Genomic DNA, 26,516 nt, shown 5'->3' with positions numbered 1-26,516 from the left:
TGCAATTTCAAAAGACTACATTTTTTTTAAATTGTTGATCGGGCGCTGATTGCTGAGAAACAAATGATGCTGTCTCAGTGTCAACTATACCGCATTCATTTTTCAGCTTGTTTTTAACTTCAACTTGGAAAATAAAAATAGTTTTGGGCATTTTCAAATGTTGAGCTTGCTTTTTAAATTTCGCATTTATTTTTACAGAAAAGAAAAATGAAAATATCAAATTTTACCTTAAATAATAATTTTTGTTACTATTTTGATGGAAATAAGGATTTTGTGATTTAAAATTTTAATTTTGGTAGCTTTTATGAGCTTTTGAAAACTGAGATTATTTATATCCAAACAAATTATGTTCTTTATTACATTTAGATCTGTAACTTATACGCAACCAAATTCGATGAAATTTGGGAAGATATAAGTATTCATTCTACATTATCACTTGCATTCTGAAGCCCTGAAAAGTTGTCCCAGTTCTGATTATTAAATGTTCAAAGTGCTGGTGCTCTGAAGTTATTTTTTCCGTTTTTTTGTTTTGTGGAATTCAAATTGAATTTCGGAAGGTTGAAAATTTGGTTGGTTGACAATTTCATATATTTTTTGAGCAATTCGACCTAAAATAACGCGTAAAAATGTAAAAACTCAAGGCATTTAAAATTACACTTTATTCGCTACAAAATCTGTCACCATTCTCGGATGTAATCTAGCCACATTTTTTATTGATCATCCTCAGAATATTTCTAACAAGTTTTCTTTTGTTTAATAATTTTAATTACAATTACAGACATTCGCACAAACTTGCTTCGCAACCTTATCTTCCCAAATGAATCTAAAACGCAAATCTTGAACTCCTGTTGCACCACTTCATTTCCCACATGGACTGCGAGGGAAACCCAATCCAGATCGAAAGCGATTGACAGCGCGTTGTCGTCGTCCTATCATCACAGTTCTAGATACGTTCGCATTCGATTCAATATCTCCCGCGGTCAATCTTTGACGGCCTCGCCCACAGAACCCACTCTGGACTGTGAACGAAACCCGATATTGGTCGAGAAGTGACCTACACCAGGCTCAATTTAGTGCCCACTAGACACAGTGTGTAAATAGCCTACGTTTAATAGTGATTTGCTGTCTCATTGCGGGCTTGATAAAAACGCAATTTCTGTCCGCACAATAATTGCTCGTGCTTTCACGAGTGCAGGGTCCACTTCAGCCAGTCTACGCAGTATGGGGCGGTGACTGAAGTGGCTTTTAACCCTCTAATGGCTGAGGGCAAATTGAATTAATTTATTGGGCGTGAAATCTAGTTATTTTTTAGGCAATAGAGTTGGAAAATTTTTCAGAACTTTGCTTCAATGCCCATTTGTGGCCCTTCAATCCAAACTCAACCCCATTTGGAGATTCGTCAAACTCGACCATGTGACAGGTAATTTCCCTTGGCAGGTTCGTGACGGTGGATCGGCGGTGGGTGCCCTCCTGCCACCTTGATTGCTTTGGGTAGGTGGTTGTTGCATAATTGGAATCGATTTATCTACGCGCCAAAGTGCACCGCCGCGGTCAAGAAGTGGTCAGTCACTATCAGAGCTGCGAAAGGCGCGTGAGACGACGCACACAGCTGGTTGATATTCTGGTTTGATGGAGCGAAGTGCACAGTTTAGTGCAACGAGAGCGGATTTTGGTTTTCGCGTTTGCATATTGGATTTTTCTTTTTTGCTTCAGAAAGGTGTGCAGACGACCGTCGTTGAGTGCACTTTGAGATCAAGGCGAAAATCTGGGTCGAGCGCGAAACCAGTTGATAAAGATTAGATTGTAACGTTGTGGGGTTGGATCGGGCTTGGTTTCAGGTGCGTGCGGCGAAACATGATGGATTTGGTGATTTGGTACGTTTTAGTAGAACTTTTTAAAGTTATGATAATTATCTAGATTTTTGCTTTTTTTATTTACAAGAATCTTTTTCCATGTATCCTCCATCTCAAAAGGGGCAATTTCGCATAATTAATTTTTCAAATTATCACAGAGTTTGATGATTTGTTTTGAAGGTCACCGAGAAAATTGGAAATATTCAGGGTGAAAAATCACTAAGCTTTGGGTAATTCTCTACCAACTCACACGAAATCGGGAAAAGTTGCCCCGACCCCTCTTCGATTTGCATGAAACTTTGTGCTTAGGGGTAACTTTTGTCCCTGATCACGAATCTGAGGTCCGTTTTTTGATATCTCGTGACGGAGGGGCGGTACGACCCCTTCCATTTTTGAACATGCGAAAAAAGAGGTGTTTTTCAATAATTTGCAGCCTGAAACGGTGATGAGATAGAAATTTGGTGTCAAAGGGACTTTTATGTAAAATTAGACGCCCGATTTGATGGCGTACTCAGAATTCCGAAAAAACGTATTTTTCATCGAAAAAAACATTAAAAAAGTTTTAAAAAATCTCCCATTTTCCGTTAATCGACTGTAAAAAATTTTGGTACATGTCATTTTATTGGAAATTTAATGTACTTTTCGAATCTACATTGACCCAGAAGGGTCATTTTTTCATTTAGAACAAAATTTTTCATTTTAAAATTTCGTGTTTTTTCTAACTTTGCAGGGTTATTTTTAGAGTGTAAAAATGTTCGACAAAGAGCAGACAATTACAAAAAAAATTGATATATAAACATAAGGGATTTGCTTGTAAACATCACGAGTTATCGCGATTTTACGAAAAAAAGTTTTGAAAAAGTTACTTTTTGCATTTCTCTTTGTTTCGTCGTCCGTGTCTGTCGCGGGTGACCATGAACGGCCATGATCGATGACGACCAACTTTTTCAAAACTTTTTTTTGTAAAATCACGATAACTCGTGATGTTTATAAGCAAACCTCTTATGTCTATATATCAAAATTTTTGTAATTGTCTGCTCTACAACTTTGTAGAACATTGTTACACTCTAAAAAATAATCCTGCAAAGTTAGAAAAAACACGAAATTTTAAAATGAAAAATTTTGTTCTAAATGAAAAAATGACCCTTCTGGGTCAATGTAGATTCGAAAAGTACATTAAATTTCCAATAAAATGACATCTTCCAAATTTTTTTACAGTTGAGTAACGGAAAATGGGAGATTTTTTAAAACTTTTTTAGTGTTTTTTTTGATGAAAAATACGTTTTTTCGGAATTCTGAGTACGCCATCAAATCGGGCGTCTAATTTTACATAAAAGTTCCTTTGACACCAAATTTCTATCTCATCACCGTTTCAGGCTGCAAATTATTGAAAAACACCTCTTTTTTCGCATGTTCAAAAATGGAAGGGGTCGTACCGCCCCTCCGTCACGAGATATCAAAAAACGGACCTCGGATTCGTGATCAGGGACAAAAGTTACCCCTTAGGACAAAGTTTCGCGCAATTCGAAGAGGGGTCGGGGCAACTGCTGTGTGAGTTGGCGGAGAATTACCCCTTTATTATTTCTGCTATGTTTTGGATTTTTTTTAAATTTTTTATTTTATTTTTTTTTTATCTGAGCTGGAATTTTTGTAAGATCTAGTTACACAATATATTTTTACTCCTTGATTTCTTTTTTATGAAATATTTGGTGATTTGAAGGTTCTCCAAAATGTCTAGTAAAATTCAAGCTATTTTTGATAGGACAAAGCTGGGAATTCTATTTGTGATTAATTTAGAACGAGCTTTCCCAACGAGATCCCCACAGACCGTTATTATGAAAAAAAAAATTCCACCCAAACCAATAATTGGACATGGTTCCTGGGACCATTCTGCACCTCTGGGCCGAGTTTCAGAATATTTGCCGGCAGAAATTTCGAATGCAGTCAGTTTGAGTGTTTCGAGTAGAAATTAAAAAGAAATCGCATGTGATTCCTAGAACTGCATTTTGCCACAAACGATTAATAAAATCCTGTATTTTTTTCTGTTTGCTGTAATCAAGTTTTTAATTCAAATTTTGTATATAAAAAGTATACGAACTACGACAAAGTTCAACTAAATTTAAAAATTCATAAAGCCCCTGAAAGGGCTTCAAAAAGTCAACAAAATCAATAGTGAAGCATCACAACTGGTCAAATTTAAAGGGATGTACTAGCAAATGTTTTGCAACATTTTTGGGGAGCGTACCGTAAAACGGGACTTTGATAGGATTGAGATTTTCCCGCAAACTGAAGAGTACAAATTAAATACGTACGGAATGGTATGGAATCATTCTGACCGTGGTAAAGAAGTGTTCAAAGTACTTCTAGAAGAAGTTTTCATAAAATTCGAAAAGTTTAAAAAGTTCGTTAACTAGAATAAAGAAAATGTTGATAAATAGTATTATTTTAATATTCTCAAAGTGTCATGATTTTCTCAATGAACCTGATTTAAAATAAGTTTGTAAATAATTGATATAATGTGTTTTGGAAACATAATTTAAAAAAAAAAATCTCCCAATTTATTGGCATTTTCAGTAGAACAAATTTCATTTAAAATGTGAAAACATTTGATTCTTGCTTCGATTTCCGTTTAAAGTGCAATATGATTCAATAATTTTATAAACAAAACTAGTTTTAAAGAATTTCAGTCAAAATTTTGATTTTATAACAATTTTACCTAAATTGCTTATAACTTAGTTAACTTATAATAATCATGGATTTTTTTCGTTACAAATGTATCAGTAACCTTAGTAATGGTACATTTGACTTAAAAATAAAATTTGAACGCATAAAATCTGATTTTTACAAGAATAATTATGACTTTCAAAGTCACCCGGAATTCAAAATATGAATTTTCAATGCAACTATTTTTTTAAACACAATTGAAAACACTTTTTATCAAAAATCGTGCATGCACCTTAAGTGGCCTACCCCAGTACATGTTTTAAAAATATTAATCTTAAGATAAACCTTACCAGTTGAAAAATATTCCAAAAATAAATCGAAATTCTATCAATGTCACCCCGGTTTACGGTACCATAAAATACAAGCCAGAATTTTGACATTTCAATAACAAAGTTGTTGTAAATGCGTTACAGCATAATTACAGTGCAGTCAATAGTTTTCAAAATTAAAAGCTGTGATGATTTTATTTTGCCTGGGAAAAATAACTCTTTGCTGTTCTGACACTTTCCGTGGTGTTTAAGTAATTTTAAGGAAAAGTTTTCAAAAAAAAAAAAAAAATTAAAAGTTTTAATAAATATGATTATTTGGATTCTTTGGACAGTTTTCCACAAGGAAAAGATGGAATTTGTTATATAAAAGATCGGAAAATTTCACAAATGTTTCATATTTTAACATTGAAAATCGGACTATTAGTAACCGAGATATCGTCATTTGAAAATTGTGGGTTGTTTGGGTGAGACTTAGAAAACATCAATATTCCTGTTTTCAATCACTTGCATGGAAATATCTCAGCGACTAAGGGTCGTATCAACAAAGTTCAAAAAATCAAAATATAGGGAATTTTCTTAGCTTTCAAAAAAAATTCAAAGGGCAAATGTGCACTAACTAAAAAAATAAAAACTTTTACTATTTTCAAAAAAGATACAAATAAATGGCTTCAACTTGAAAACGGTGCACTTAATCAAAATTTCACTAAAGTACTTTTTGATTCCAAATTTGATTTTACATCGGAAAATGAAGTTGAAACATTTTTGCGACCAACAATCGATGTTTTGAAGAAATCAGTATCGATTAAAAAAATCATAACTCGGTCAACGATTTTTTGCACAACCTGGAAATTTATGAAAAGATGGCTTTGGATGACCCCTAAAACATATCAAAAAATAAAATAGTGTTTTTTGCAAATCAAGTTTTAGTGACAAAAAGTTAAATAAAAAATCACCAATTTTATTTTACCGTGTAAATTTTTTTTTTCAGTGTAGTCCTTATCCATACCTACAACTTTGCCGAAGCCACCAAATCGATCAAAAAATCCTTCAAAAGATACAGATTTTTGAATTTTCATACATCTTTTTTGTATGGACAGCTGCCAAATTGGTAGGGTAGAGGACCCAGAAATCGCCCACTTTATAGTGGCAATCTAGGAAATTTGATGAGAATTTGATGACAATTTATGGTTTTTGGTTCTATTTGTTGTAGAACGTTGATAAACTATTTGATTTTAAGTTTCCACAAGGTTTTTATCATTTACCTATTTATTTTTGATAAAATTTTGCGTTTTCATAAAGTGTTCTGAAGAGCCTATTTTCGCCCCCCTCAATCCAATTTTCGCCCACCCTTGGAACCAGTTTTCGCCCACGACAAAAATCATGAAATCAAATGAAATTATGACACAAAGCTAAACAAATATGGTCTCCTATTGATACACAATATGTTCCCGAAGCTAAATTTCATTGATGTGCACATATTTTGTCGTACATATTATAAATTGAGGTTCAAAAAATCCTACGAGTTTTTTTTTCAGATATCCTACTTATTTTGAGATTCTCTGTCTAATATAACTAAAACCAAAAAATGTTCTCACTCTCACTAAAAAAATATGACTGAATCAAAATTTGTGATAGAACTCATGTGTCCCTGTTCACCCAAGATAAGGGCACACAGTTACAATTAGCTCCACGTTGTTGTTGATTTTGTTAGGGGAGCTTTAACCCTATGGGTCATTTGCTCCCGAATTGACTCAATATAAAACATCGACAAAATATTAAAGCACATGTGTAACTACTTCTGCATCCTCTGCTTAATTTGTTCTCATATGTACCAGTAAACTTTTACAACATTTGAACCAAAACCCCTTAGGAATGAAAGTAATTAAAATGATTATTTAACCTTTAACAATAATCTAGAATGTTCCAAATATATTTTCAAGCACATTTCGCTGCGATTAGGAAAGTTTTTATGGTAAACGAAAACTGGTTCTAGATAAAATCTTAAAACACAATTCTAGATTTCGCCCTGGTCGAAAATTGGATCGAATGTTTTTTCATGACCCCAGAAATCGCCCACTTTATTTTATTGAAATAACCTTTGGTAAACGTTTAAAACATGTAAATCACTAGATTTTCATGAAATTCAGACATGCAGTGAACTAATGAATTATTCATTCACATTATTTTCGGACAAAATAAGTTGTTTTCCCTCATTAACATTATTACCCGCTGTAGTCTAAATTGACAACAATATGGCGGCTGCAGTAAGGCTTTTTTTGAAAACCTTATAAAAACTTAATAAACAATAGAAATTCATTAGGAAAGTTTCAATAAGTACTAGAAATGAATGAATATGTAAACCTGCATAATAAATTCAACCAAAAAACGGTATGAGTTTGCTGAATATAGATTAAACCCAGTAGGTGGGCGAAAACTGGAGCAGGGCGAAAACTGGGTCCTCTACCCTATAGAAAATTATATGGACAAAATAATGATGCAAAATGGCTTCTTTGAGCATACCGAAGGTACCAAATAAGTTTCAGTTGGATTAAAAAACACAAAAAAAAAATCGATTGACCGAAATCTGAGAGAACTGCTCAGCTAATCTCTTAAATTAGAAAACATTGGAAAATGTGTTTTTGCATAAATTTAATTTTTTTCAACAATATCAATGCGTCATTTCTTTTCCCAAATATTACGGTTTTTTTTATCAACGATATTTACTTCGGTTATTTTCTGTTGAAAGTGGATAACATCAATTCGAAATGATGCAACCCGAACACCAAAAGCATTCAACCTTTCCCAGCAGAGTTCATAACATGGACACAACATTTTACATTATTCATCTTGGTTGTCCGACAACTGGCTGCGCTGAACTTTCTGCTCTTCCACGCATTCCGCCCCGCAATGGAATTGCATCGTTCTGCTTCCAACATAGATTTCTTTTCAAAACTAGAAACATTGGACTGCGTCTGTGTTCTGCTTTCAAAGCAAAGCCCCCGGGGGCATCTGGTACCAGAATTCAGCTGCGTGACAGTTACGCCGGTTCTGTGCGTGCAACTTTTCTCGATAAAATCGAGCCCACATTGCCTGGCCTCTGGTACCCGTGTGAACCAGATTTTACTCTCTGGGTCACTGGACCCCGGCCATTGGGACATAGCACAGCACAAATGTGTCGCTGCGAAAGGGAAGAAATATGAACCTAACGCACTTTGCGACGAGCGACTCCGAACGACTTTGCATTTGGTTCGATCGAAAGTGACCAAACGACTTTATCTTTGGTCGAAGGCGCAAGTGGAGCTTACTTTTGTCTTGTTTTCGTCAAGCCAAATAACTATTTTTACATCTAGTTGTCTATGGCATATTCTTCACACAGAGCCGCGTGTCACATCGAGCTCGTGTTCCCCCCATCGAAGGTGATAAATACTGTCGACGTCGATTTGCAGCTGGGCCGATTTACATGCATAAAAAGGTGTTCGAGGTGGTATCCGTCCGTCACCCGGGCGAAATGTCCACCACATCCACGTCCTCGCGGATGGTCCAGTGCCTGTGTGGATGGAGGCCGGCTTACCGGTTGTGTGTTGACATCGGTAGAGATTACTCAATGATTGGCTGTTGTATCGGCTTACAACAACACCGTAATTTATTGCAGGGTGAGTGAACTTGGGATACATTTCGTTGTTTGTTTCGTTAGTGATGTATGGAAATAATGTCAGTTCCAGAATGCTTGAATTTCTTTTGCGTTCGGGATTATTCGGCAAATTAGGCCAATTAATTCACGATGGGTTGGAATATCTGTGTGAAACGATCGGACTAATCGCTGGCTGCGATTAGTCGATTTGGTGTCTTCGGTAGTTTTTAGGTATGGATAAGGACTTCACTGAAGAAAAATGATACACGTAAAAAAATTGCGATTTTTAAGTTCAATTTTTGTTACTAAAAATTGATTTGCGTGAAAAAACACAATTTTTTAATTTTTTTAGGACATCATGCCAACTTTTTAGAAATGTCCAGAAAGAGCAAAAAATCTTTGAAAATCTACAGATTTTCTCTTCTTGATGTAAAATCGAAATTGCAATCAAAAAGTACATAAGTGAAATTTTGATAAAGTACACCGTTTTCAAGTTATAGCCATCTTTAGGTATTTTTTTGGTAATAGTTGCAGTCATTCATTTTTTTTTAAATTAGTGCCCATGTTTGCTTATCTTTGAAAAAAAAATATTTTAAGAGCTGAGAAAATTCTCTACATTTTGCTGTTTTGAACATTGTTGATACGACCCTTAGTTGCTGATATTGTCAGTAAAAAAAATCATGGTAGTATGACATCTCGGAAGCAATACATCTTTTATGTCAGTAAAAATGTGTAATTTTACTTCTGAAAATGAGTATTTTACTTTTATGCTGTAATGTCACTTTTTCAGTCTAAATTGAGGTAAAATTAAATTTTAAAAGAGGAAATATTCAACCACTCAAAATTGCAACTTCAAAATTTACACATTTTTTGACTGTGCAGAAAAATTGATGCTTTTTAAGTCTCACCAAAACAACCCATAATTTTCTAATGTCGATATTTCAGCAACTAACGAATGGTCCGATTTTCAATGTTAAAATATGAACCTTTCTTGATTTTTCCGATTTTTAGAAAACAATATTTTATTTTTTTTAGATCAAGATTTACATTTCAAAAGGTCCAAACATCCATTTTTACGCCCTTTTGAAATGTTAGTCTTGATAATAAAGTTGAGAAAAATCAACTTTCCTGTTTTTTTTTAATCTTTGCATGGCAGTATCTCAGCAACTAAGGGTCGTATCAACAATGTTCAAAAAAGCAAATATAGAGAATTTTCTCAGCTTTTCAAAAATATTTTTTTTGATTGAAAAATCGATTTAACATCGAAAAATGAAGTTGAAAAATTTGTGTGACCAATATTTCGATGTTTTTGAAAAACATCAGTATTGGTTCAAAAATCATAACTCGGTCAAAGATTTTTTACCCGTTCTGGAAATTTCTGAAAAGTTGGCATTTGATGACCCCTAAAATATATCAGAAAATAAAAGAAATTGAAAGTAGTGTGTTTTTGCAAATCAAGTTTGAGTGACAAAAAGTGAAATTAAAAACTACCAATTTTTTTACCGTGTATCATTTTTTTTTGTGTAGTCCGTATCCATACCTACAACATTGCTGAAGACACCAAATCGATCAAAAAATTCCTTCAAAAGATACAGATTTTTGAATTTTTATACAGCATTTTTGTATGGACAGCTGCCGATTCTCGTAACCGTGAATTAAGTTCACGAATGTGAGAACCACGAAGGAATTTATTCATGAGTATGGTGCATTTACACTATAAACGTGAATACATTCCTTCGTGGTTCTCGCATTCGTGAATTTAATTCATGATTTCGATAATTGATTTTTTTCCGTGCTGACTCAACACAATCAAAAATCTTTTAAACTCAATGGTATAATCTGGTAAGCCATTTTCTGAAAACAAAGAGCAAAACATTCTTTTTCGATTGTGGTTTGTTTGAGCGTTTTAGCAGAATGCATTACTGTGAATACAAAGAGACGAGATTTCCTTTTAATTCCGCTATATATTTTGCTTTTTCGAAACAAAATTTTATTTTAAGACCATCATACGATTGTAAACTCCGGTTCAAAGAAAAATCCATTTCAAATTCAGTAGAAAATATAAACAAATGTGATCCTTGCTAATGGTAATGGTAATGTCGGGAAGTTGGGAATTCACAAAAATCAGCAAAATCGGGAAAATTTGTGTTTTTTTTTGTTAAAAAAATCGGGAAAAGTTGGGAATTCCAAGCAGTTTGAAATTGAAATTTATGATTCTGATTTAGAAATGTGAAAAACAAGCGAAACATGAAAAAAATTGTCTGTAGAATCATAAAAAAACTAAAAAAACAATGACGAAAACGACTGCGCAGGCTCAACTCGAGGGGAGGCATAAAGTTTGGGGTCCCCAGAATCACGTGCATTTAGAATTTTTCAAAAATAGTTTGTCTGGGCCGAATGGTTTTTCTCCAAAGTTTGTATGGAGAACTAGGGCGGTTCGTCGCTCTTGCATACAACTCCAAAATTTCATGCAATATGTAGGAGAACCTAACCGCACTTATTCTTTTAAAAAAATTGGAAAGAAAACCCGACAAACCTTTTTTGAAAAATTCAAAATGCACGTGATTCTGGGAACACTAAAGTTCATGCTTCCCCTCGAGCTGAGTCTGCGCAGAAATATTGTTGGTTGCTGATAGAAGAAGTCCTAAACTAATGTTTCATTTTGTCGTATTGATCAAATTTTTGAAAATATTTGTAATCAAAATTTTGAAATTTTCTGGGTAAGATTTCCTTTTATTTGAGGTTCTGGAAAAGTTACTGGGATTGACAACATTGTTTTTGTTGTTCAGCTAACTTAATTGTACTGAGCCCACATGCTGTGGTCTCTGAGTAATCAATGGAACCTTACAGTTGTGTCAATCAATTCTTTGAACCAACGTCTCACCTGTTTTCAATGTCAGCCAATCTTGACAAAGACTCACGAGGACGATGTCAACAATTGCAAACAATCATGTTCAAACGAAAAAGAACCGCTCCACACCTTTCGATTGTGCCACAAGTTCAGTTCAAGCCCAGTAGCAAACAGTTCTTTCATCGACCAGAATCCAATCTGTAAGCGTTTTTTTCGAACGTGTTTCTTCTTCAACCGTGACCAACTTTATCGTCTTCGGTCTTGACATTCTACTTTGAATGAGGGGTGGAAATTGATTTATATCAAGCTATTGATTGGATCTAAGATGCAAGATTGAATCATCGCGCGCGGTTTGGCAGAAAGTCAGATCAATTCATCATAAAGTTCCTACGCTCGATGCCTTTGGGTGCGTCTTAAAGTTCGCTTTATCATCGAGGCCGACCTATCTGGTGAAGCTTGTTACATCCTCTCGGCGGCGGAACCAGACATTTCCGTTGAATTGTTGTTCCATGTTTGGCGCGTTGTCGTAATAAAGCTCTCTTGGCGAAATAAACATTTTGAGAGAATGCAATATTTTGCGATGCGTGAAAAATCTTCAACAAAAAAATCGAACTCATTTTTTTCTGAAATTGTCTATAGTGCCAAGAGACTACAACGGCGGCGGGTGAAATCCGTAAGGTGCGAGTGGAAAATGTTTCCAACGAAGCGTTACACTGCTGTTTCATTATTAAGGTACAGATGGATGGCAAACATCAACAAGTGGGTTCACCGGAAAACCATCAACGAATGAAAATTCATTGGGTAAATACAGTGGGGCGTGACCTGAGGTTTTTTCGTCCTTGCAGACTGTTTACATAAAGGGAATTTTTTGTTTCTCCAAATTTATTGGGAGAAAAGAAATAAAACTTTGTTTCTTCAAATTATTTTTAGATACCTTTAATGTTCTGCTATGAATTTTAATACTTTAATTATGAAATCGGAAAAAATCTTATAAAATAGATATATGTATATTTCATTGAAGTAATTTTAAAAATCTAATAGAGGAGTTAAATCAATTGTTTATAATTTTGTTGTATTTCATATACCTGTCACCTTTTAAATGCTGAAAAAACAGTTCACCGGATGTAAACAAACCTTCTTTGAAAAAAGTTTTCCATTCATCATAACATTCATAATAACCTTTCTTCCACCCCGGCATCTAAGCACCTTAGTTCTCATCTCGCAAAGTTCAACACGTCAATCACGTGGTGGTTATTTCTGGCATCCACGAGGCCTGTGCTGGTCCAGAATAGAGCGACTAAGTTGTTTTTAGTGTTCACGTTTCGTCCTGCGATTGTGACATGTATATTTAGAACCATTCCCACCGCAACTTCTCGCGCGAGGCTTCCAACAGTATTCCTCGTCGCCGTCGAAACATTGTTACAGACCCGACCGAGTTATGCAAAAAAAAAGTTCTCAGGGAGCAGCGTTTCGCCTTAAGGTGGCGCGCCGCATCACCTGGTTCTTAATTGGAAGTAGCAAAAGATTTAGAGCTTCTGATGCCTCAAGCCATTGAAAGGCCCCTGTCGATTAGACCAATTGATTGTCGGCGGCGCGCGATCGCGCTGAAGGAACAATACCTCAATAAAACAACCTTCACGACCGCGCAGGTGTCATTAGACGGAGAAGCTGGTTTGTGCATGCAAAAAAAGTAGTAAGAAGTGCAAATCCGCGACGATTCACTTTTATTTATTGACTAGTCGAGCCTGCCCCAGCGGCATCATCGGCTGTGCAACGAGAGCAGGGGGGGGGGGGGGGGTACTTAGTTACTAAATATTACATCAAAAAGTTACATGAAGATCTTTTTGTTCGAAAAAATCTTATTGGACAAATAAATTAGTAAAGCATTTGATAGTTTATTAATAATCAAATAAATGATAACAAATATTAGATAAAACTTATTTGGAAATAAAGCTTACATTTCATTCTACGTTTTATAAGCCATCCAATCAAAAATCAAAGCAAATCAAGTGCATTTGCTTTGGAAACGTGAAAATATTCCTTCGTGGTTCTCAAATTCATGAACACAATTCACGATTTTGGAAAATGTGTTTTTACTGTATATATATAAATCGTTAAAGCTTCATTTCCAAATAAGTTATATTTTATATTTGTTATTATTTATTATTTATTTGATTATCAATAAAGTATCAATTGCTTTAGTAAATATTATTCAAGACCAGACAATCATTATGCATCACTTTATTGTTTAACAAAATGACTGGAAAAGTAATTTGATTCACAACGGAGTTGCAGTATTTTGAGTCGTTGAGATCAAATATGGCCTTTAAAATGCTCTAAAATGATATGGGATTATGTCATCTGAGAAGATGGATAATTGAGAACAGGGTTGTAAATAAAAATATCAAACTTTCAGTTCTCAGTAACTACAACCATTATGCCATGAAATCTCATCTCCCGAATTCCACTAACCTTCTTTCCGTCACGAGATTTTCGGCACCAAGAATTGTATTTTCTCTCTCATTCTCACATTCACCTCTCTCACATTCTCTCATTGCGGATTTCGGAGAATACAGAAGATTCTTCGGCGAGAGTGCGTGAACAAGGAAAGGAGAAAGATTGATAGAAAGATGCACTTGCTGACAATCACGAAATAAAAAAAGAGAACTCACAAGCTAGAGTGACGGTCGCTGTTATTTTGTTGCAGGAATCATCAAATGATAGGGTTTTCTATCACTCATTTACAACATTGATTTAGAATGTTTAATTAATGATGAACAGGCTCAAACTCAGGCTCACTCAAATTGAATTTATTTAGTATCGAAATCGAAATTGGTTATCCGAAGTTCATTCTAAGACCTTTGGATAGTTGAAATTCGGTAAATTGAAACTTCGGATAATCGAATCTAGATTGTTTATGATATTTTGGTTCCAAAATATGCCACGATGAGAGAAGATTAGTTCTCAAGTTTTTTTGTTTGCATTTGTATTTGTTTTATTTGAAATCAACCATGGGTCATTATTCTAAGAAGCAAGTTTTTAATTATTGTTTCGTCCATACAAGTTACATAGATTTTTTTTGCGCTTTTTCCGATTCATATGTTTTGTTGTTGTTTTGACAAATGTACCAAATAAATATTTTGTAGGTGAGTAATTCCCTGAGATTCTGGCCATTCGATTTTTTTTTGTATTTTTTAACCCGGCTGAAACATGGCAATATCTCAGCAACTAAGGGTCGTATCAATAAAGTTCAAAAAAGCAAAATATAGAGAATTTCTCAGTTTTTCAAAATATATTTTTTTCAAAAGTGGGCAAACGTGGGCACTAATTTTAAAAAATGAATAACTGAGACTATTTTTGAAAAAGTTACTTTAAAATGGCTATAGCTTGAAAACGGTGCACTTTATCAAAATTTTACTAAAGTACTTTTTGATTGCAAATTCGATTTTACATCGAAACATGAAGTTGAAAAAATTTTGCGACCAGTATTTCGATTTTTTGAAAAAATCAGTATTGATTCAAAAATGTATAAAATGAAAAAGTTGCAAATATTGTTTTTTTGCAAATCATGTTTTAGTGACAAAAAGTGATATTAAAAATCGCCAATTTTTTCCTTGTATTTTCAGTGTAGTCCTTATCCATACCTACAACTTTGCCGAATACACCAAATTGATCAAAAAATTCCTTCAAAAGATATAGATTTTTGAATTTTCATACATTATTTTTGTGTGGACCGCTCAAATTTGTATGGAAAATTAAATGGACAAACTAAAGATACAAAATTGCTTCTTTGGGCATACCGAAGGTCCCGAAATAGTTTCAGCCGGATTTAAAAATACAAAAATTAAAATTAATAAAAAAGACGATTTTGTAGAGAATTGCTCAGGTATGTTTTGCTCTTTTTACAAATTTTTACAAATATTGTATAAAAACCCTAATAGTTTCAAAAATACTGTAAATCTAAAGAAAAAATCTGGAAGTTTTTTTTTCAAAATTTGAGTTGCATTTTTTTCCTCAAAATTTGGGTTGCATTATTTTTTAAAATAAAATTATTTTTCGGTGAATAATTAAGCTATACAAAAAGGTTAGGTTCAAAATCTTATATTCTTTCTTTTTAAAATATCAACTATATTTAATGAAGCTTGGGGTTTGAAATGGTACAATATCACCGAATCATTTCTTGTATTGTTTGTTATTATATTCGATGTTAATTGCTCAACAAGAGCGTTACCTGGGATTAGTTTTTTTTTAATTTTCGAAATATTTTGATATTAAAAATCTGAACCATTTCACAAAAAAAATATTTTTAAATTGCAAATTAAGTATTTGTAGCTTCTACATTTCTTCAATTAATTTGTTTCCTTTTTCTTCTCTCGATCAATTCATTTTTCTCAGTACCATATTCTTTTAAATGGTTTGGCAGAGGCTAGAAAAATATTTGAAATTGTATAAAAAAAATAATGTTTGTTGTTTGTAAATTAAATTTTATGAACATCATAAAAAATCTCAAAGTAAATAATTTTTACCCCATTTTTTAACTGGTTTATCCACCCTAAATTTACCATTATTCTGCTCATGATTCCACCTGCGCGCCTGGTGTCTCGCAATTGACAATGACTATTATTGGATTTGTCGAACTATTACTGCTGCTGCCTCCTCAGAAGATGCTGCCGACGTCTGCCGAGTCTACAAATCTTCAAGTTGTAACCTTTCCCTCCTCTCGCAGGGAATTCCTCACAGAGAATGTCTGCACCTACAACACGTCTCGACGGACGAACGGGGTTGATCACGTTTTCCACCGTGGGGGCACTCGGGGACTCGGTGTTCTAGTTCACGACGTTTGTTCTGGCCCGATTCGATCCCAATCAAACGACAATACAAATAGTTTGAGGCACAACTCCCCTCGGGGTCACCACCGGCTGGACCCTCAAAAGGGTATTTGTTGCTTGTTTTTTCCGAAAATTAGTCCAAATTTTGTGTCACGATTTTCCTCACGATCACGATGTTTGCACAGAACGCCCGTTTTCAGAACTCCAACCGCCCGTCCGTCCGTCGAGGACCTTCCCAAAAACTGCACTTTTGAACCAACAACACGCTCGCGCCCGCCCGAAACTCAAGCACTTCGAATACGATCAGACCCCCGGACCCACCGGTCGTTACTACGGGCTAGAAGTACAAATTTGCACTGGAAATGTTTGATTCGTACAAGTACACTTTATAATAGTATACTCTGGGCGCGAGACTTCTAAGTAGTTCGGGGGTTCGTCGCCACCGTTCAGCTCTCCGCGATCTCTCGACGGCGGCGATCGCGTGGGCTCTCTCTCTCTCTCTCTCATGAGAGAACTTGGGTCGGGTGCCGACAATAATGCCGGTGGATTTTTTTACCTCTTGTTTTATTTGTTTTGTTTTGTTTTGGGTTTACGTGTTGGGCGCAAAAGGGTAATCGTTAGTGTTTTTTATTAATCGCTTCAACACTTTTGAGAGTTATGGGGACAGCCTGAGAGAATTACGATCGAACTATTTTGAGCAGAGAAAATGTTTCTGCAAGGTTGGAAGGTTAATGTTTACATAGTGCTGAGGAATATGAAAAAAAAAATGAAATTGACAAAAATAGCAAGAATAAATGTAAGTATTCAATATCAACGTAAAAATAAGTTAAGATTATGAATATCAAACGATCAAAATTGTTCATTTCAACTACAAAAAATATAACCAAAATTCAGGTCTGAAAAAACTTAAATACAACTATCCGATGTTTCGATTTTCCGACGGTTTTTATTAGATTCTGAATAATCAAATCATTACCAAAAAAATATGTTTTCGTTTTTTTTCTTACTGTCTATATCGAATTCGAGTTCTGCGACCCCATTTTAGTCAAATTTGAATGGTGATCGCCTATTAAATTACGAAATGCATTTTCTTAATATTTCATCACATCCATCTTGGATTTACAAAAATCTAAATCACTAGAGAGTAGTTTCAGGTCGCAATCGAAATTGGTCTTCGAAAAAAATATTATACATTATAATATTGTACACAGAAAAAAAAATCATGGTAATATTACATCTGGGAAGGGGTACATCTTTTATGTCAGAAAAAAGTGTAATTATGCCTCTGGAAATGTGTAATTTTACCACTTTTCTGGTGTAATGTCACTTTTTCAGTCTAAATTGAGGTAAAATTACATCTCAAAAGAGGTAATATTCAACCTTCCAAAATTACAGCTTCCAAATTTACATTATTTTTTACTGTGTATATAATTTCAAATTTGAAGTGTAATTTGCCGATTTTTCACTCAAAAAGTATCACAACAGTTAAGTTGCTGGCACACATTTTCAAAATACCAATGAATTCAGGAGAAAAATCCTGAGGATTTACTCTTTTTTCTAATCTGTGATCCAATAATTTCAAATTTTGTAAAAATATGCTTAAAAATGCTACAATTTTTATCAATAAAAATCTAAATTTTTAGCATCTACATCAGGAGTGTCATTTTTTGTTGGCCCGGCGTGTCAGGTCAGCAGTGGCGGCCCGTCGCTTGAAAAACGAATCTTAATTTATGGTAATCTTGCTTAATCATTCCATAAAAAAACATATTTGTCATGTTTCAAAACAATAAACTTCAACTTGATGAAATCGCCGTAAAACTGTTAGAATTTTTAATTATTCTTCATTATAATTTCTTTTTTTTATTTGGAACAAACAATCCAAATATTTAAATTTATTCGCATTTTTTCGAATGAAAAATTATGGCTGAGAACGTAGCCCAGTTACCGAATGCTGCTCACTAACTGGGCTGAACGAAAAATAACGAGGGGACCACCGGTGCATAATATTTTCCAGATGAAATGATGAAAAAAGTTACTCAAATTTATTAACAATGCTTATTTTTATATTTCTTTAATTGTAACATGAAATTCAATAAAAGTTTGAAAAAAGATTTTTTTATTTATTGGACATGATTTTTGCATCCATTAACCCCTTGGTCGTTTCGGATTGTTTTGGTTTTTTGACGTTAATCTGCTTTTTAACTGGGCTACGGCCCAGTTATCGAGCGCCCAGTTAAAATGCAGCCCAGTTAAACAACGCCCAGTTACCGAACAACTACTGTATTTTAAAATTTTAAAAGTGAAAGATAGGCCAATTTCCTGTGATGTAATTTTCACAAATTGTGTTTTTTTTGTCAGTTTCATGTATATGAAACTTATTGAGTCTTTTTTTTGTTATTATTATAGAGACTTTACACCATTGTGCATTCATCTTTTCAAGGTGGATAGTGAAAGAGGAAAGATTACAGAGTTTAAAATCACTTCAATAATTATTATTGAGTCTTGAAAATTCATCTTGAATGGAAGATCAACAATAGTATCGAGTTGAAATATTTTAAAAAACAAAGTTATGTGAGCAACTCTCTACGAAATCGTCCGATTTGGACCATTTTTATTTTTTGTATTTTTTATTTGACTTTAACTTTGTGGGGGCCTTCCATATGACCAAATAAGCTATTTTGCGTCATTGGTTCACCCATACAAGTCTCCATACAATGTTGGCTGCTGTCCATACAAAAATGGTATGTAAATATTCAAACAACTGTATTTTTTGAGTGAATTTTCTGATCAATTTGGTGTCTTCGGCAAAGTTGTAGGCATTGTTGAGGACTTTTGAAAAAAATAGGTACACGGAAAAAAAATTTCAGATTTTTTAATCAACTTTTTTCACTAATACTCAATTTCCCAGAATTTTTATTTTTCAGAAACTTTGATTTTTTTTCCAAAAATCACTATTTTTTTCAAAAATTCATAACATGGCTGCAGATTTTTTGACCATGTTTCTCTATGGCTCAAAAGTTCCGGATTTTTATCCCCTAAAACATATCAAAAAATCTCAAAAATCTAAAAATACGTATTTTGGGAAATTGAGTTTTAGTGAAAAAAAAGTTGATTAAAAAAACTGCAATTTTTTTCCGTGTACCTTCTCAACAATACCTTCAACTTTGCTGAAGACACCAAATTGATCTGAAAATTCACTCAAAAGTTGCAGTTATTTGAATATTTACATACCATTTTTGTATGGACAGCAGTCAACATTGTATGGAGACTTGTATGGGTGAACCAATGACGCAAAATAGCTTATTTTGTCATAGGGAAGACCCCCACAAAGTTTGAGCCAAATAAAAAAATACAAATAAAATCCATTTACGGTTTTGGTAGAGAATTGCGCTTGTCCTTTCGGGGTTGTAAAATGTGGTGGGATGAATTGAAATAAAAATGGTGAATCTTTACTTTTTCGTTTGCTTGGATAATTGTTTTTATCTGTACTAAATATGAGCCAAACCTGGTAAGGTTTAGGAGCCGTTGTAGAACAGCTTAGTTTTCTGCGCACTTGATATTCAAAAAGGTTATAAAATAGACGAATACTATGTCCGGACCTTTCGTGTGACCCAATACTTATTAGGTGGAATTTTTTTTTTTGGGTAAATCTAAAATGTTGTACAGAGTTGGTGATCGATAAAAACAAAATTAGAATCAACTAATAAAACATTGCTCTTCACTTCACATAATGGGAAACCGAGACACTGCAAAAAAAAACAACCTTCTCGGCCCATTTTTGCCCTCGTCATTGGTCGTGCATCGGTTTTTCATTCAGCAAAATCCAAGGTGGTAAAAGCGGTAGGAGGAAGTGTTAATGTACTTGAGCCGCCCAACTCTACACGGTCAGTTATGGTGTGGCCCGGTCAACGCGAAGTGATGATTTATACGACATGTTGTTGGGCTCCAAACTATGATAGGCCTCGGACAATAGAGGAAAACATCATCATGACCGTCTGTACCAGTCTGTACTGAATGACATTGCGCTCGCGGTTTCGCCTCACAAATTTGGAGCTTTATGACCATATCATCCGGTTAGCGTCGGACCATTAGAAAAGGCGTTGCGAAACGCGAAATCCAGGGTCAATCATCGCTGGCTGATGGCAGCGGAACCATCATCAGAAGGGGGGTTAAAGTGTCGACAATAAATCGAGCAGAAAAATCGGATCGTTTTTATTGACTGCAGTTTGATTGGACGTTAAAAGTGGCAGTGATGTGAAAAACATGTCTCCGATTCCGATCCCAACAATAGTTGCTTTACAATTTTGTTAAAAATAAGCCGAAATTCACTGCGACTACTCATGATTTCTTTACTTGTTCAAGAAAGGGCCGACTCCACAATCCTCCTTAAATATTGCATTTAGGTTGATATGTATTGATTTTCGAAATTGCCTAAACAAAACATAGAGAAATTCCCATCACTGCCACCATGATGCATGCCACAACGAGCGATAAACCTTTCGGCGGATCGAAAACAGATTAATAATTAGCAGCGTTTTTGGCCTGAGGGGCGCGTACCAGCCCCAATACAGAGTGGTGTGCCATTTGACCCTTGGTCAGCAGAACTATGTAGAAGGGTCCCCCCAGGGGCCACAAAGGCATGCGACAAATGACAATAACCCGAGGACCACCGCCACGCAATTTTCGACGCACATTCGGGCGATTACCCTTGGCGACTTCACTGAAAAGGGGCTTTTCATACCTCCGAGACTGGGCGCGATCAAGCCACGAACCGTTCACTGATTGCAATTAAGTTGAATAAATCAACGAGATGCAGCGCGGCTAGTTCAAACTCTCGAAAACCCATGGGCGACCTCTCGGTGGTGTGTAGTTGACTGTAGAGTCCGGCGTAAAGACCTTAACCAACGACAAACGCAGGAGCAACAAGACAATCAAAGATCTTCGGGCCGCACATCAGACCGTCTCTCAGAACTTAGAATTTGAAGAGTGTTGAAACTTAATTCAATTTTCATATTATTTTTTACAAACATACAATATGTTACTTGAACTTTATAGATTTTTTTTGGACCAATTTTCGGTTGATCCCACTGTGCTCCAAGACTACGCGTTGACTCCGAGGCGCGTAGAGGTCCGAGTCAGTGGTGGGTCACATGCTGCCAACCGGCTGACCAAACCAGTTAATCATAACCGATATTACTCAACCCCACCTCCCTTAAAGCCTGCCAGAACGGCCGGACGGACGGACCCGCGGAGATAGTTTTGTTTTGTTTTTATTCTAATTTGGCGAGCACGAGACATTGCGTGTGGGGGGCAGTGTCTACCAGACTCGGCCGCCACCACCAGGAGTTGGCCTCTAGCCCGGAGTCGTGCGGACGGACATTCTATACGGCGACCGCTGACCGTTCTAACGAAACTTTGAGATAATTTTAATAAGCGAAAATATGAACGTTACTGAAGGCAAAACGGCTCTCCCCCCAGAGATCGTATCTCAACGCGGGTGTCACTTTACAGTTGCTGCTGGGCACATTGTCGATCGTGGTTAGAACGGACTTGTTTGTGAAAGATTTCGACGCTCTGTAAGGGTTCTGAGTGGGAGCTAACCAGACGATGAAGGACCAGATGAAGGAGTGAATAAGTCGAAATGCTAAGCAGCCACGGAGCGTGAGGTGTCCCATTAGGGTTCATTAAACGGTGCACAGAAAATGGCTAATGGTTGTCTAATTAAATTAACTATACAATATACAACATTAAGCTGATTGTTTGATCGTAGAATTCAGTGACTCAAATTGTTCACCTTAAAAACATTTATTTGACGCGAAATAAACAATTCACAGAGAGCAGTTCTCTTGGATTTCGGTCATTCGATTTTTTTTTGTATTTTTTAATCCGACTGAAACTTTTTTGGTGCCTTCGGTATGCCCAAAGAAGCCATTTTGCATCATTAGTTTGTCCATATAATTTTCCATACAAATTTCGCAGCTGTCCATATAAAAATGATGTATGAAAATTCAAAAATCTGTATCTTTTGAAGGAATTTTTTGATCGATTTGGTGTCTTCGGCAAAGTTGTAGGTATGGACACGGACTACACTGGAAAAAATGATACACGGTAAAAAAAATTTGGTGATTTTTTTATTTAACTTTTTATCACTAAAACTTGATTTGCAAAAAAAAACTATTTTTAATTTTTTTAATTTTTTGATATGTTTTAGAGGACATAAAATGCCAACTTATCAGAAATTTCCAGGTTGTGCAAAAAATCATTGACCGAGTTATAAATTTTTGAATCAATACTGATTTTTTCAAAAAATCGAAATATTGGTCGAAAAAATTTTTCAACTTCATTTTTCGATGTAAAATCAAATTTGCAATCAAAAAGTACTTTAGTAAAATTTTGATAAAGTGCACCGTTTTCAAGTTAAATCCATATTTAGGTGACTTTTCTGCAAATAGTCGCAGTTTTTCATTTTTTTAAATTAGTGCACATGTTTGCACACTTTTGGAAAAAATATTTTTGAAAAGCTGAGAAAATTCTCTATTTTTTGCTTTTCAGACTTTGTTGATACGACCTTTAGTTGCTGAGATATTGCAATGCAAAGGTTTAAAAACAGGAAAATTGATGTTCCTTTTCTAAGTCTCACCCAAACAGCCCACTATTTTTTAAATGTCGATATCTCAGCAACTAATGGTCCAATTTTCAATGTTAATATATGAAACATTTGTGAAATTTTCCGATCTTTTCGAAAACATTATTTTCAAAATTTTCAAATCAAGACTAACATTTCAAAAGGGCCAAACATTCAATATTACGTCCAGTGTATAGTCCTACAACTTTGCCGAAGACACCAAATCGATCAAAAAATTCCTTCAAAAGATACAGATTTTTGAATTTTCATACATCATTTTTGTATGGACAGCTGAGAAATTTGTATGGAAAATTATATGGAAAAACTAATGATGCAAAATGGCTTCTTTGGGCATACCGAAGGCACCAAAAAAGTTTCAGTCGGATTAAAAAATACAAAAATTAAAATTGAAGAAAAAAGACCGATTTCGTGGAGAATTGCTCAGATACGCTTTGTGTAATTCAAATATTTTTGAAATTATATCAGCAAACCTGAGCTGTTACAAATTCGGCAAACTCGCAAACAACTCAAACTATATGCAGGTTGACGTTTCTGCAAACAAATTCAGGCAAACTGCCAAAAATTGCGAGTTTGTTTGTTTGTTTGTCATGGTCTAATACCTGCTTAAAATACCAAAACATGAAATAAATTTAAGGAGGTAATTTAATCAAAAACTTTGTCAAAACCAAAAGTTGTGTGCCACAAAGTTATTAAAAATGTGTGTAATTTTTCAGAGTGTAAATTTTTTTTCTGAATAGTCCTAACATTGCTGAAGGCAACATTGCTGAAAGCACTAAATCGATAAGAAAATCGCTTTAAAAATGCAGATTTTCGAATGTTTTCATTGCACTTTTCTATGTACAGACTTCACATTTGTATGGAGACAAGTATGAAGAAATAAATGATGCAAAAAGGATTATTTTGGAAAAAAAAGATTGACAAAGTTTCATGCAAAGAACAAAAACCGAGGTGAAATAGAGCCTTTCTTACAAAATGATGAAACTCCGACAAATATATTGGTGCAATGATTTTTTTCAGAAACATAATGATACAACCCAGTAAGAATTTGACCTAAAGCTTCGAATCTTTTTAGGCTAACCCTCGAATGCCATTTTTATAATTTCAGAGGTACATTTTGGGTGGCAAAAGATAATTATATTTAATAAAGAAAAACATATTGGATTGACATTATTAAAAAAAATTAAGGGTACTCAGTCTTTCATGTTAGTCTATGATTAACATAAAATAATTTATATCGATATTGCACTTTGACGATCGATTATGAGAAGCCAGAAAGAACACTTTCACGCGCAGCGTAAAACACGCAAGCGTAAATGTGCTGGCGTTTATGCTTCGACTTGGCGACTTTTCGAGCGAGACTTTGAAATTGATGTTAGTATATGATTCTGTATAAAACCAAAAATTTTATAGAAAAAACTAGGGTAAAAATAAGACGTAAAACACTAATATGGCTATATCTCTGAAAATAAATTTTGGAAAAGCTTCAAATTTTGGGCCCAAGCAGTTTATGGCGCATGTTTTCGAATGGCTTTTTGTTTCAAACTGAATTCTTTTAATTTGATAGTGTTATCTGTAAAAAAGTCCAAAAAATACCTCTAAAAATGTCTTTGACCACATTTACTGGTCGAAAATTGTGAATCAATAAATAAAATGTTCGTCTCCGACCCCACGGCTACAGATCTGGCTTTTAAAAATTGTGGGTTTTACGAGCGGTTTTCCAATGATGGAAGACACAAATTTTTAAGAGCGGATACAGACATCGCACAAGTATTTCAGAAAAGAGCTCTCAAAAATCAGACTTTGAGTTCCGGTTTTCGGGCGGAAATTCAATCGAAAGAGCGCACCAAAACCTTCAAATTAGTGATAGGATTTTTTTCTTGGACGATTCCCCGCCGTGCACGAATTATTTAAAATTTCTGAGAAAAGTGTTTTTCCAAAAGCAATCTTAAACTTTTCTTTTGTAAGAAAGGCAAAAAGGAAAATTCGATTTGTAGAATGCTTGAGAGTTGCTTAATATGCTTTACACATTTTAACAGTTATGCCTCCGAAAATAGTTTGCAAAATAGCAATCAATTCAAGAAAAAAATATTCCTAATGTTCTCGGTGTTTTTCATATCTTTGGTTCAAAATTTCAAAATTCACCTCATATGACTAAAAAAAACAACAACAACTGCTAAACAAGTTTTTCAAAATATTTAGGCAATAATTGTACAAGATTTTTATTTTTATTTAAACTTCTTCTGCAATAATATTTTTTCCTCCCTAATAATACGAGATAATTCGATGAAGGCAAAAAATTATTCAGTGAAACCGTGATTTACGCCTAGGCGTTACGCTTTTTATTTCGTAGATTTCTCTTAAACCGTAGAAGAGTTTTTGCAAGCTTCAAAATCTGCTTTGTAGATCCTAACAAAACCTACAAAACGCATTTAAAAGATTGCAAAAATGTTTCTGTTTTTGAACGTTTTTTGCTTTTAAACTAAACATAATTTTTTTAGCTCCAAAGGACTGAGAAGCTATCTGACAACATTTTTGAGTAAAATTTGTATTGGCCTTTTCTTTTAACTATTGCTTCTAGATCCTACAATAAGTGTACATTTTTTGTTTCATCTTGCTGCAATCTCCAACGACACATCAATCTTCGAGGTTCAAGTGTCTACTTTGCTCAGTTTTAAATCCCAGCCCGGTATGATGAATCATTTTCATTACTTTGCAAAAGCCAGCTCTATTTGCTCGGGCAAAGATCGCCCAGCTGCGGCAGGCTGATGTCCCAGCCCCAGACTCGATTGGCACCTGGACCGTCACCGTCACCAAGAAATGTAGTCGTTATTCGACCACACATCGACACACTCTGACTAGAGAAAGGTGTGGCACCCGAGGGGGTTGGTCCCACAGATTTAGTTTTCAGCAATTTTCTGCATCTTGGCGCTGAACTGAACTGCGAGATTCTAACTTGTGCCTCAAAAGTATGTTTGTACAAATAAAGTTAAGAGGGTTCAACTTTCAGGATAAGTCAAACTTGTTCGATCGTATGAGTGCCGCCTCTCTCTCTTCACAGAACAACTAGAAATGCATTAAAACAAGTTGACTTTGTGGTAGATACCCCATTACAAACTTGTGCGGGCCCATCAAGTTATGTGAACGGAGCAACATAAGTGTCACTGAGCACTAAATCGAGCACATGATTTTGCACTTTGGCTCGGTGAACTTTGGATTTTAGAGATAGTTTGCAGATTTTGATAGGAATGCTCAACTTGCTGCATTTCTAGTTAGATGTTGATGTTATGGTTTACAATTTCGAGCATCCCTAGCAATCTTGAAAGGCAATTAACTGACATTGCCTGCGGTTAAAAATTGAACAAAAATTCGCAAAGGAAATTAGCTCGCAATTTTCATCAACCATCAAAGTCGTGGAATGTTCGCGATATCGTGCGAAATGTTATGTTGCTGTTGCTGCTGTTGACAATTCAATCTCCCCAGAGGCAGGCCTAATCGTGAAGAATTCGCAAAGTGCAATTCCCAGGCCATCAAAGCGACGATCTGTTTCGGACGTGACACTGCACTACTTGGAGCGACACTAAACTAGGTTCGACTAGATGAAAAGACCATGCTTCAAAAAACAACCTTAGGTTCTCGCGTGACTTGAAATGTGGACAAAAAAAAGTATACGAATTAAACTGGAATTGCAGCCATGTAGAATGCACACTGTCGAA

General features: G+C 35.0%; 1 protein-coding gene across 2 annotated transcripts in view; it reads right to left on the bottom strand.

Moving 5' to 3' along the window:
- Positions 1-16,501, bottom strand: part of LOC6038911 — a 29,251-nt gene extending 12,750 nt beyond the window's left edge. The window contains exons 1-2 of one of the 2 annotated variants that reach the window (XM_038258219.1): positions 16,406-16,501; positions 15,891-16,014 (exon numbers count right to left, since the gene is read on the bottom strand). In XM_038258219.1, coding sequence (XP_038114147.1) covers positions 15,891-15,905 — 15 coding nt within the window. In that variant the 5' untranslated portion in view covers positions 15,906-16,014; positions 16,406-16,501. Of the gene's footprint in view, positions 1-15,890 lie in introns of both variants that reach the window. The other variant, XM_038258218.1, reaches the window with a different exon arrangement.
- Positions 16,502-26,516: the final 10,015 nt, after the last annotated feature.

This window comes from Culex quinquefasciatus, chromosome 2 (assembly GCF_015732765.1).
Source record: "Culex quinquefasciatus strain JHB chromosome 2, VPISU_Cqui_1.0_pri_paternal, whole genome shotgun sequence".
Lineage (NCBI taxonomy): Eukaryota > Metazoa > Arthropoda > Insecta > Diptera > Culicidae > Culex > Culex quinquefasciatus.
This window is presented reverse-complemented; position numbering and strand designations above follow the sequence as displayed.